Source organism: Aptenodytes patagonicus, chromosome 6 (genome assembly GCF_965638725.1).
Source record: "Aptenodytes patagonicus chromosome 6, bAptPat1.pri.cur, whole genome shotgun sequence".
Taxonomy (NCBI): Eukaryota; Metazoa; Chordata; class Aves; order Sphenisciformes; family Spheniscidae; genus Aptenodytes; species Aptenodytes patagonicus.
In genome coordinates, this window is record NC_134954.1 from 27,735,952 (window position 1) to 27,749,083 (window position 13,132).

Sequence of the window (13,132 nt, forward strand, 5' to 3'; positions counted from 1 at the left end):
AGTTGGTAAAAAACAATACAAACAAAGGAAATAATTAGATTACATACTTTGGAAGAAGAAAACCAGTTTGGAGAAGTTGAACAAATACATTTGAAACGTAACTGGAGTTTGCCCAAGAGCTGGTAAGAATTAAATGCTAGCATGTTGCCTAAAGAAATCAAAACTTCCTTTGCATGTAATCAATAGGCCTTCCTCCCCAGCAGCCCCTCACAGGGCACAGCTCTGTGAACAGCCCTGAGATGATCTACCAGCTCACTGCCTCTGCAGGGGGACGAGCCCCTCTTCTTTCAGTCTCTTCCCCTCCCTTGCACTGACTCTGGAGTTCATCAAAACTACCCACAAGGCAATCCAACCCACTAGCTCAGCAGAAATATAAACTCTTCTTGCTGGTTTAAGCAAATTGGTTGGGCTCCAAAAGAACTCCAACAAACAGCAAATTGGCATAAGGTAAGCAGCAGCAAAGTGGGGCAGCAGTGAGGTCAAGACCTCTACTTCACCAGAAGCAGGCTGCTCAACTTCCATCTTCTGGTATAACTTTGCCTTCAGGATAGGTTGTATGCAATATTGCAGTGCTGGAAATCCAAGCAACATTGCAATGATTTGTAACTGACTACATAGTTGTTCAATAATGCACATTTAGGTGTGCATGGACGTCACATCTGCAACTTCAATGCTTTTATCTCCAGTAATAAGCTGTTAAGTACTTCCTTTGGTCTAAGTTAAACCACTGAGTTTATGACTAACATCTGGGAGACTGACGCCTTTCGAAGGAAATGAAACTTTGAGCTATGGGTGTGAGTGGCTGGAGAGAGATAAGGGTCAAGATGTGGAGAAGAGGGTCACCTGTCCAGGAAGTTATATCAGAACAGAATTGATTTGCATCAAGGTGCAGTATTATAACATTTTCCCAGTGACAAAGCTAGTTTAAGAAGTTCCTTTCCTCTCTTGCAATTGTACCACTGCCCTGTTTTGCTGGGCTGTACTATAAAGAGATTTCTGAAACAATCCAAGTTAAAATACTTAAAATACTTTCTTCCCAAGTATTTTCAGATCTGTTTTACAGCAAGGCCACACAAACAGTTACGCTGACACAATTGTGGTATGGGTGGGGACAGACAGGAAACACAAATGAACAGAGTGTGGGAAGGTAGTAACTTCCTAAACCAGCCCTATGGGAGAGAACATACCTTGAACTTCAGGCTCATTTACCAAGCAATGTTTCAAACAGGTGGGCTTGGCAGAGGTGATACTGAAACTAAATAGCCAGGCTTACTGAATAGCTTCTCTAGCTCAGGAAAGCTGTTTTTAATAAAGAACCCTACTCCCCTCCGGAATAAAGGAAATTTATACTTCTCAAGAGCTTGTAACAAGTCACAAGAAGGACTCCTAACAGGTTACCTTTTTCTGCATGCTCTATTATCTGACGAATGGCTTTTTTCAAGCTGTTGGCTCTCAACATGAGCTGTTCTCGGGGGCGAAATATCTGGGGCCGTGCAGTACATGACGAGCCTACTGATCGGTCACTAGAAGAATCACAAGCACTGCCTGACCCATCACCATCTTCGGTTTCCTCTGCAATCGTCGGAGGAGGGTTTGGCAGAGATGAAGATGCTTGAGATTCATCATTCAGTGTCTTCAGCAATGAGTCCAGCTTCTCCTTCAGGACAGAGCACTACAAGGCGAAGAACAGTTGAGTAGAACTAACAGTAGGCTGGGTAGCTCATTCTTTTAGTGCTTGCTGAACTGCTGCTGTCCTAGTTCTCTGAAAACAGAGCAGTTTTCCACTTCAGAAGTAGAAACCCAAACAATTTTTCCAATTTTACCTTCCTGGCCATGACCTCTGATTCCTCTGAGCTTTCTGTTGCCTTCTCATAGGCTTTCCCTACTCGAGCCACAAAATCCTTCACTGTCTCACAAAGCACCCTAGACAAAGAAGGTAGTGAAAACAAAGTCATGCAAGGATTGTCTCAGGATTTTCATGGTGCAACTTTCACTTAGAGCAGTTGTCCTGTAAGTACTCACTTGGCTGAGGAGATGACCACCGAGTGTTGGTCAGAAGTCAAAATTTTGGACAAATGAGCCGCCACAGAGTCTTCATAGAAGAGAATCTTCTGCACCTGGTGACAGTCAGAAACAAGTCACTGGGGTGCTGCTTCCCAACATTGCAACATATGCTGTGTAACCCTGGCTCCCCAGAGAGTACCTATCATTCTACAGGTTCTTTTTGCCCTGGAAAAGTTCTGTGGTCCAGGGCTCATTTACCCACTGAAGATCTGATTCTGATGAAGAAACTAATTATGAACCCAGAAATCATCAGCAGTGCAGTTCTTGGAGTCTCTGATTAACTATGGATCTAAAATTGGGTTTTTACAGTTCTTATGATTACTATGCAGCTTTCCACAATTTCAACAACAGCAGATAAAAGCCGATCATTTCCTCTCAGTCCTGTTCCAAAGCATTTTCCTCCCATTCCCCATTATGGTTGTTGATGCTGGTAACCCAACCTCCATCCTTCTCCGTAATACTTCATTGACTTAAAGACCCAGGATCTTTGTAGCTCCTGCTTCACCCAAGTCATAGCTCAGGCCTGCTCCATTTGAACTCAACCACTGCCTTCTATCTTGTCTGTTCTGAGGCCATTGCTCCCAGTCCCCTGCCCTCTGCATCTCATGCAGTACCTCAGAATCCTCACTGAAATCTTCAGTGACTGTGGAAGTGGAGGCCTGGCGAGGGAGTTTGGTTTCATACACCATGATGCTCCACCTGTTGAAAAGGAGACATCATAGCTGTCACTACAAGGCAGATGATTTCCTCCTTTATCCAAAGGACATAACAGGTTAGAACCTCAAGCAGAACAAACTGCACTTTGGCAGGGGCATGACTGATGTAAAGAAGCCACAGGGTTGCAATGGAACTGCAGAGGGGCTGAACTGGGGAAAGAGGAAGGGATGACACTATAAACAAGTATCCTACAGCACAAGGACCGACCTTCTCTGTACTTCTTCCCTCTCTCACAGAAACTCTATGGGCATTACTTGATTCAACGTAACAGATGCCAAGATGCAACTCTAAAGACAAGAAGCATTTTTAAATATACAAAGATATATAGGTGTTATCAATACTAGGGGTAAAGATGTCCGTTTCTGCATTCAGCTTTCATTTATAAGCCAAACTCAAGATAAATTGGTTCAAATTTACCCAGCAAAAAAATAGCTTAAAAAAATAAATCACGACTGTAAGGCTGTCAATTCAATTGATGAGAACTCTGGAACACAAGAGAGAACACTGGACATGAGACAATTTCACTCATTACTATTCTGCAGCAGTGACGTAGAAAGCGAGACTACCTTTTGTTGCTAAAGGGTGTCAGAGGATTATCAAAGAAAAAACATTAACTGGCATTAGTAAGAAGTCCAGCAGCTGGGTAGAGAATCAAGAACTGCCCAGTTCTCCTGGAATGGTATTTTCACACAACTCTTGAGCAGGGGAGGATGCTAGTGATGGTTACTCACCTGTCCAGCATTTTGGTACTGGCCCTCTCCAGCTTCTCCAGGATCTGCGGGAGCTGGGTATCATCATCACAAGCAGACCCCCAGCCTAACACACGGGCAAGGTCGTTCCCTGTTCCCAAGGGCAGCACTCCCAGCTGGCACTGCATTAGAGAAAAGGAAACGAAACCTGATATTCAAATGGGAAAACACAAGCCACAAACAGCCACAAGTAACATGACTGATTCCTTATACAGACCAGTCATTGAGAAACAGCTATTCCCAGGGGGAGGAGAAAGTAATTCGATGGGGAAAACAGCCAGAAGAGCATACAAGTAAGGAAAAATTTCCTCTGCTTTTAAGCTGTTAATTGAGAGAGGAGTGTATTACAGCTACCATCTCGAGGAGCACCTTACTAAAAGTAACCCCTTCTACAGATGTATTTATTTAACCATCAGGTGGTGCTATTGCTTTTTCTGTAAAATTAGCATAGACATCTCCAAGACAAAATGGAAACAAATTAAACAACGTATGATACCTCTACTCCAATGAAGTTTCTGTCTATCCCAGGACTCAGAAACAACACCACGAGAGTTAAAGGGAATAGATGAGGAGCACTACCCTTGTGGAACTCCCAGTTTTCTAACTGCAGCCCTTTCTGAGTATAAGTCTCTGCTGGCAATGGAGCAGGAGTAACTCAGAGCTACTCCAAAAGCTGGATCTTGTAAGAGGGATTTGTGGCAGAGCAATGGAGATAGGAATAATGAATTAGTCTGGTACTGCTTCTTGCAGAAAACTACTGCAAGAACACTGCTGTGGTAAGCTTCCAGTGGCTTCAGTCTTGGGGCAAACTACATCTGTATGATCAAAGAAAGTCCTCTTCAACCCATGCTGCTGTTATTCCTTCATTCTTTCATCCAACCAAACTCGTTGGGCAGGTACCTGCTTGTGAAGATTGAGGCTATCAATTTCGGAGAGAACCCAGCCAACACTTCCGTCCCCACCGCACACTAGAATCCGGAAAGTGTCAAATTTCTGGAATAAGCGTAAACTATGGAGAAGGGAAAGAAAAAAGCAAGAGAGAAGAACAGTCAGCTGTTATAGAAAGAAATGATAAACAATTCCAATCTAGGTAATAAACATGGCAGATTTGCTTAAAGTAGGCTCTGATTTCGCAGTGAATACAGGCCACTGTCAGATTACAGATGAATTAAAATGATTATGAATAAGGAATTATAAATTCAGCTAAGCAATTTACAATGGCTATTCACTACAGAAATATGTCCCAGACATGCTCCTCTACTAAAGCAGGGCACTTTTGTCTGAACAGAAGAGGAAACAAGCATGTGATAGCTCATTATCCATTGAATTAATTCCTTTTTGCAGATTTGCTGTGTTCAGCCTAACACTAGTTATTTGTCACTGTTTGGAGTGCTCTGATGACACTGCCTTTGCACTCAAGGCCACACCAATTAAAGCAAAGCTTGAAGAGTGGGAACTTTATGCAGTCATTCAGTAAGCAGACAACTGTAAGAGGATGTAAAGCCTCACAAGCTTTAGTCCTTCTTCTGGGAAAGCAACATAAATCAGTGCTCTGGTGCCTTGTCTGTCCTGCAAGCAGGCAAACAACTCACCAGCAAGACAAGTGTGAATTTCTCCATTCACCGTTTTCAGAATATTAAAAACAACCTCTCCTTAAGCTGTTTGAAGCTATGCTTCTTGCTGAACCTCTTCCAGAACTACTTCCTGTTTTTATTTTAGTTTTGTATACATTTATTTTTTTTATTATTACCTAAACAGGATTTACTGTAGCACATAAAAATCCTTATTTCCTCAAGCACTGTTGACACATGAAAAATGTCTATCAGAAATGACATCTTACGGTACAGTTTAACTGGCACCAGTTGAGAATATTTAAATTATTAAGAAGCAGCCTTTACCCTGTACCACCATTTCCTTTTTAAGAAAGCAAACAAGAGCAGCTGTTTTAGAAGTGTGCACCACAGCTTGAGAAACTAATTGATTCCCTCCCTTCCCTTCTCTGCTGCTTAAAAGCAAAATTCCTCTCTACAGTCAGTCCAACTGGGGAGGGGAAGAAGAAAACTATTTAATTTTAAAAGTTTTCTATAAGTTATTTATCAGCCACACACATAATCTGGACAGCACGCTGCAGTTTTAAAGGCCAGTATTTTACAATGCACTATGGCAAGAAACCACAACAGTTCTCAGGAAAGCAGAACCTAATGGTCACTCATCCAGGAGTAGACACTCCAAGATTTAGCTCCCTGCATCTACAGGTCTGAGTCATAGACTTTGAGTCACATTTAGAAAAATTTGAAGGAAATTCACCTTGTGTTGGCTTTTATTGTAAGCACCACCCATTCATGACAAAAGTTACTCAAATCCGATGCAACAGAGAAACATTTGGAGGAAGCAAACTAGAGACCAATTTTTTTTTTTTTAAACAGTTTCAGAAATACACTAAAGGAATTTATTCCACAGCACTTACTTTTTTTTTATCCACAGATATTCTAGTGTAATCTGGTAAACAAGCCTGAGATGTCAGCTAGATCCCAGGGCAGAACCAACTTTACCAAAAGCATTCATAAGAGATGTTTTCCCAATATCACCATAAAATCTTTAAGGGATGGAAGTTTCACATACTTCCCAGGTAAGTTATTTCCGGATAAATCTCATTTTGACAATATTCATTTGCTATCTATGACATTTGTCTGTTCATCTGATTTAACTCAAGTTAACTCTCGTTAACAGTACATCAGGATGCCTGTTACAAGTCTGTTTGCTGACAAGTTTTCTTCTGGATTCAAGCTTTCCATGCTTGGTCTTCTTCCAGGGGAGTGTTTCTGGAATTCCTCCAAAACCCCTCAAGCTGTCCTGCTGTTACTGATGAATGGAAATAATAACCTTTTTCAACAACATTTTTGGTTTTAGCTAATCAATAACACTAAACAAGGAGAGGGGAAAACCCCTCCAAACTTCATATGTGTTCAGTCTTCTCTAAGGAATAGGTTCCTTGTTATATTTGAGGATGAGCTTATAATCAAATAAATCACTTGTACTTTTCTGGTATTTACAAGGATGTGTGCTTCCATAGAATATCTGCTTACCCAAGATGAGGTCCTCCATTCATGAGGTCAAAGACCTGGGCTGGATTCAGTAGCTGTTTGAATCTTCGTAGAAATTTTACGCCTTGGTTGTCTCCACTTTTTGAGTTGACGAAGACCAACAAAGGGCTTGTGCAAGAAGGGGGACAAGTAGCTTTCCAGAAACCTGTGAGGGAAAAAGGAAGGGAAAGGGAGGAAGAGCCAAGAGACGTGAAGGTGCCCATGGACATGGAGTGAGAAAAAAAAAAACAACACCCCACACCCCAGCAGCACTATGAAGAAGCTAATACTTTCCTTGTGCTTATGGCACTCACTGGGTAAACGCCAAATGCGCACAGCCCTGAATCCAGCACGAACCACACCTCATGCTGCCAAATGTCACACTTATCTCCTAGCAGTATGCCAAAATTTTCAGCTTCCCCAACCTTCCCAAACTGCTTCTGCAATATAGTTCTCAATAAATTTTAACAGCTGCAGCTCAGCAAACACTGACGTTACAGGGTAATAAACTGAATGCAAAAGCAAAGCAAACAGTTCACTGCCATACTTCAGCAATATCTTCCAGTTTGGAATTTCAGCAACACCAAAACCCAGAATTTTCAGTTGACAGAGTCTGGCATTAATAGCATTAGCTGAAGGGACTGCAACTGAGAGGAAGAGAAAGAAGGCGCTACTTACTAGCAATACTTACCATCTGAATCAATGCTGTTAAGAGCAGTAGGAGGAATGACAGATACTTTGCACAGCCCAAGAGGGCACTTGTTTGGCAACAACTCTTTACATGCTGTGTGTACCTGAAAACACCAATTAAAAAACATTCATTCAGACTCTTTGGGTACTGTGGTATAACTCGTAAAGCCACCCAACAAGGGGTTGGAAAGGAAGAGTAAGAAAGGAAGAGGGGGAGTATCCGGGGAAATGTAATTGATAAAGTTATTTTAAGAATGATCTAATCAGAGTCTTCTACTAATTCTCCTCTTTCCATTAGTATGTACTTTTTCTGCCATTTGAATTTATGAGACTAGCACTTTGAGAGCTGAGAGGACCAGGTAACAGATTATGTGGCTTTAAGAGCCTTCAGGCATTCTGCTTTCAAAATCCTAGCCTCAGTTGAGAGATCAAAAGTAGCAACAGAAGAAAAAGTGGGTAATTCAAGAAAACAAGAAAGCAAAAAACAAAGCAGGAAGATATGAGGGACATAAGAGGTAAGAGAAGAAGGGATTAATAAAGCCACCCAAAAAAGGAAATATAAAGTAGAGTAGGGCACTTCAGTCATTTCTGGTACACAAAGACTGCAAGATAGAGGGTTTGCTTCGGGTTTGAGCCCCCACCCCACATATTATAAACACATATTTTGTGATACTTCCTTTTATTAATCTTACAGACAGCTGGAAACATAGCAAGATCTGCATCACTGCAGTGGTTAGGCAAGAGAAACCTATTGCAATGTAAAGGGAAATTGCTATTATTAAAATAGCTTAGTATTCTTTATCATCTTTTTTGTTGTACCTTTTCAACTTGTAGAAATGACAAATAACGGCTCCTTAAAATCCAACACCTCCCATACCTGAGGCATTGATTCATATCTAGTGCAATTAGATTCTTCTATGAAAGCTCACTATCAAAAGAAAATGAGCTTGCAGAGAAGCCACGTACTTATTTCAGGTCTTACTTTTATGCATCATAGTGATTCTTTTCAGCGCAAATTTAAATTTCTATCTCTTGCAGGCTGTTTATCGTCTGGAGAAAGAACAATAAAGTCCTTCATGGCCAATACTGACAGCACGGTTAGAGATTTCATTTTAAGTAAATATCATTAAAAGAACAAACCAAAGAGCTGATCAAAGACTATCCTTCTACTGAAATGATCATGTTCAACTCACCATGGCTTTGCACCAAAGGCAGCGCCAGTCTTGCAAACGTAGGACACTGCCACAGGTTTTATCACACACAGTGCATTTGGCACTCACGGGCAGGTTTCCTTCCAGCCACTGATGTGGCATCGAGATCTGCAAATGGTACAGAGAGAGAGAAGCAATATGGACTTTCCAGAGTGCAACTCAAGGGCGCAGGATGCACTGTGGCACTGAGACATACAAAGAGGCAAGTCTTTATATGCACTGTTTAAGGACAGCAAAGGCAATTTCTAGAAAAACCTGAGGACCTCTTTTGGCATTTTACATCACGTTCACACACAAAGAGACCAGGTGACTCGCCCCAGGCTACCCAGGAAACACTGACTTGCATCAGACATCCCATATGCTAAGGTACTGTTGCAACCACTCATTTATCTTTCTTTTGCCAAAACTCAGACCAGGTTCCCCATGCCTCCAATTATTTAACCTCAACTCCCCCAGTCCATAGCAGGAGTCTCTTCCTATTAAGGAGTCCTCGCTACCCTGGTTGGACTTTTCACACAGAATCTTGTGCTCTGACAGTAAAGGCCTTTCCCACATAGCTAACACATAAAGGCAGAATCTATTTGTACAGTGAAGAAAGCTGTATAACACATGCCAGTGCTTCCACATCAAGATAAGGCTACAAGAGTTAAGACTAACGCCTACCCCATCTTCATCCTCGATGATATCCTTCCCGATAGAGGCCAGAGTTGTCCACTTGCAATTATTGGTTGCCCGCACAGCACACCGCTTGTGGGCTTTAAACTTGCACACTAGAGAGGAAGGGAAGAATATATTAATCCTACCTCAGAACATGTAATGTGGCAGTCTGTGCAAAAGCTTTCCCGAGTGACCATATTTGGCTCCAGAAGAAAGCATGGGCACACACTACCCTTGGTAGCACTGCCAAAACTATCAGCTTGAAGCGTACTGAGTAAGATGAGCTAGCTATTAATTCTTGCCTTTGCCAGTTGCTTGTACAAAGCTTAGTTATCACCTTGTTAAATGTGACATGATTTACACAGTCATACACTCCTGCATCCTTTTACACAGTGTGGGTGTAACCTCATTCATGCTAGAAGTATGAGCTGTGTGCAGCCAGGCATGTCTGTTATGCCAAAGCTGAAAAAGAATAACCTCCTGGCACTCAAACACTTAACAAGGATGTTCTTACAAATATGATTATTGTTATGAACAGGAGTATTCTTATGAATATTCTATCTGATACCTCAGAAGTACACACCTGTTCACTTCAGAAGCATGATTTTAATAAGGAATGGCAGTATTTGGGGAAAAAAATAATCAGCTATATTACTATCAGGTCCAACGCTAAAACCAGCATGAAAACATCATCACATCTATTATCCTCCTACAAAATGCCAAGATCCTGATCTTGACTTCTGCAGGAAAATTCTCTATGAAGCCAAAGGGATTCAGCAGCAAAGGGTTTCAGCATCAGGTCCAGAAAAGACCTCCAGTCTCACACACAGCCTGTAGCTCTCTCAAGTTTATTATGCAGCATTTTTCTACATCTTTTTGCAGACTGTTAACAACATTCCTCTTAAATTATCTCTGGAACATGGCACTGAGCTATGAAAACGACGCTCCCAAAACAGGAGACAAGAAAGCACGCTGACCTTCACATGAGAGCCCATGTGATGTGACTCCAGATAACGCCTCCCGACACACATTGCAGTACGTTGGCCGAGCATGTGAGCAGGCGTACCAGTTATGCATCCCTGAGAAATGGTCCATGCTGTACTGGGTAGACTAATAAAATAAATGTATTACAGCAAAGTCTAAAGTAGAGCAACAAGACTTTTTTTCCTTAAAACAAAGACTTGCACATAGCAGTCAGGAAAGGCAGAAACAGAACACTTTTACTAGGGAAGAGTAGGCCACATGCAGTTTATACACAATAGCTGTAGCTCAAGAAGGTCTTTAAGCCAGAAGAGACTACTTGAAGAAGAAGCCACACCTTCATTCCTGCTCCTGTCCTACTTCCCATCCTTGTCTCACTACAAGTGTGTGTAGGGCAAGGAACTGGAGAATTTATCTGCTGGAGAATTGATCCTTCCCTTCCCCATTTTTTTGCTGGATTAAATTTTCAGCAAGATCAGTTCCCCAACCTGGTTTATGGTGTAGCAGAGGAATGCTCGTGCCAGCATAACAGAGGAGACAACAGGGAGAGAAGCATCAGAGTGGGGAAAACACAAGACAGCTTCTTTTGGTGGCAGTGCTAGTCTAACTAGAGCCCCAAAAAGCAAACAGATGCACTGAATTAGGCAGAATACCAAGCAGGCAAGACGTGAATTAGGACAGGGAGGATAACTGAAGAGTGAAAAGACAATGGGAGGAGAACTGTGTTTCAAAACCTACCCATACTCCGGAAAGTGTTCTCAAAGTTACCATGGGAGAGTATACAAAGTCACAAGGATTCTTTGGAGAATCACTTCAGTGTATTTGGGATAGTTTTCACAGAAGGCCTAATACTATACCCATAACAGTCAATACAAACGACCTCTATTAACTTCACTAGAAGCTGACTCCAATCTCAAAGCAAGCTGTTCTGGCACAGAGTGCAAAGAAACACATTTTCCTATTACCTCAAAATGTTCACGGTTTTGTACTGTCTTCAGTGCTGCAATCCAATCTTCCATCTCTTTTCTGTTATCAGCACAAAGGATGAGCTTCCGACATGGAGTGATAATCTGAAGAGTGAGAGAAAATTAATAGTGTGTATTCTGGGCATGTCAGTGAGGGACAGCAACAGAACACGTTATCACCAGTGTAGTATACTGAAGCTATTTTCAGAGGCAATGAACTGCACAACAGAACAGAAGTTATTTGCACCTTTCAACCATGTTTCTCTTCCACTGTAACATACCTTAATTCCTTCATAAATGTACAGAACCACAGAGATTTTAGTTGTCATTCACAATACTGACCTGAGCAAAAAAATCTCTCAGACCCAAATAACAGCAAAACACAAATCAAGCACAGAGCAGTAAAAGTTAATATATTACATGTGCAGAACTTGCATGGTTTTTTTTTTAAGTAACGACTTTTTAAATTGGCAACAACATTAAAACATTTTGTTAACACCATAATATACCAGGTTCTAGCAATTAATAAATTAGATAACATGCTCTGTAACATCATACAAAAAACCTGTTTAGAGCCGTGACAAGTGGGGAGGGAGGAGGGGAGAAATCAAACAAAATAAGCAATCTAGAAGAGAAATCACTGTATTTTGAACCCTCATGTTTCCTGAGGGCTTCTTCTACATTTATTACATAAAAGATATTCCAACAAATGTTCCACTAGGAGCTTGAGGTTGTGGTGAGTTTGCCTTCCTCTAAAAATACTCTCCTCAGTGTGTTTCTACCCTGGGCTAACTCCCACGCATTAGTTGCCCTGTGTTAAATAAACAGTTCAGTGTTTTAACAAACCAGTAGAAGACACGAAGAGTGGCCGAAGCTCCCCTCTGCTCAGGAAGGCAGACAGGTCTCTGTGTAGCCTACCACCAATGCTTTCTCCTTTTGTCAGATGGCGGCAGCAGAGAGAAATAAAAGCTCCTAGCTCTTCAGAGGACCATGTCTGCTGTCCACAGGGCTGCCCATTCAGCTGGGGTCCTGACTTGACTATAAATCAGCATTTATTCTTCCTAAGACAAAAGTCTTTCTTCCCCACACCGTAGTTATCTTATTTTACTGTCTCCCTGTGCACACCTCTGTACTGATTTCCATCCAACTGACTTCTTAAATTAGACCAATATTGAAGTGTTTGCAAGATCTGGATTTAAGAAAAGCTGCATCAAGGTTGAGCACCATTAACAAAAATCAAAAGGCTCCCCTTTATGTCAACTTTAAAAACGTCCAGCAGCCTTGACTCTCCTGTGCCCCTCTGCATTTTGTACATGAAAAAAATTGTCTACATCATCTGCTTTTCCAGCAAATTGTATCCTAACATCTGAAATAACAGATTAAAACAAACTAGGATTGTGTCAGGTTGATGAAGCCCGTGTGGCTCTTGCAAGCATGCAACCAAAGTTTTGTTAATGAACACTAAAAAACCACGCACATCAGCCCAATACATGACCCCTGTTAACTACCATTTTCCAGTCTGTTTCTCACTTCTCTCATTATGATTCATAGAACAGATTAAAAATAAAAACCTCTGAAGTTGAAGATGAAACTTTTAGTTGATATTGAAGTGCATCAGAGCATCCACTAAGAAATATGCATGTAATGTCAGCAAAAAAGATACACTTGTAAATTTCTGCTTTATTTTAAGCTCCGATTTTCAAAATATATTTCTTTTCATAGGATAGATTGCAGCATTCACCTGCAATAATACTAACTTTACCCAGAGGTATTACCAATACCTAGAAAAGGGCGCAACAGCCACATTAAGTAGGCAATGAATGGAGCTAAATACCTTTTTAAAGCAAGGACTGGCCATTCATATTGGAAACAGAGTTTTGGCATGGAACATTCTGTCTTGGACAAAATGACCTGATCTGTATCAATTGTAAGCAAACAAAAATAAATATTTACAATTTTCTAAAAATAAAACTTTGAAGAACTCCTTCCCTCTTCCCTGACTTTTCCTTTAAATA

General features: G+C 41.3%; 1 protein-coding gene across 5 annotated transcripts in view; it reads right to left on the reverse strand.

The window, feature by feature from the left end:
* The window catches only part of DGKD (diacylglycerol kinase delta), a 64,350-nt gene that overhangs the window by 18,661 nt on the left and 32,557 nt on the right, over positions 1–13,132 (reverse strand). For all 5 annotated transcript variants that reach the window (XM_076341674.1, XM_076341676.1, XM_076341677.1 and 2 more), the window contains 12 exons: positions 11,118–11,222; positions 10,149–10,281; positions 9,178–9,284; positions 8,497–8,622; positions 7,305–7,407; positions 6,617–6,779; positions 4,431–4,539; positions 3,513–3,652; positions 2,679–2,763; positions 2,023–2,117; positions 1,824–1,923; positions 1,399–1,672 (listed from right to left, as the gene is read on the reverse strand). In XM_076341674.1, the coding sequence (XP_076197789.1) occupies positions 1,399–1,672; positions 1,824–1,923; positions 2,023–2,117; positions 2,679–2,763; positions 3,513–3,652; positions 4,431–4,539; positions 6,617–6,779; positions 7,305–7,407; positions 8,497–8,622; positions 9,178–9,284; positions 10,149–10,281; positions 11,118–11,222 (1,540 nt within the window). The remainder of the gene's footprint in view (positions 1–1,398; positions 1,673–1,823; positions 1,924–2,022; positions 2,118–2,678; positions 2,764–3,512; positions 3,653–4,430; positions 4,540–6,616; positions 6,780–7,304; positions 7,408–8,496; positions 8,623–9,177; positions 9,285–10,148; positions 10,282–11,117; positions 11,223–13,132) is intronic.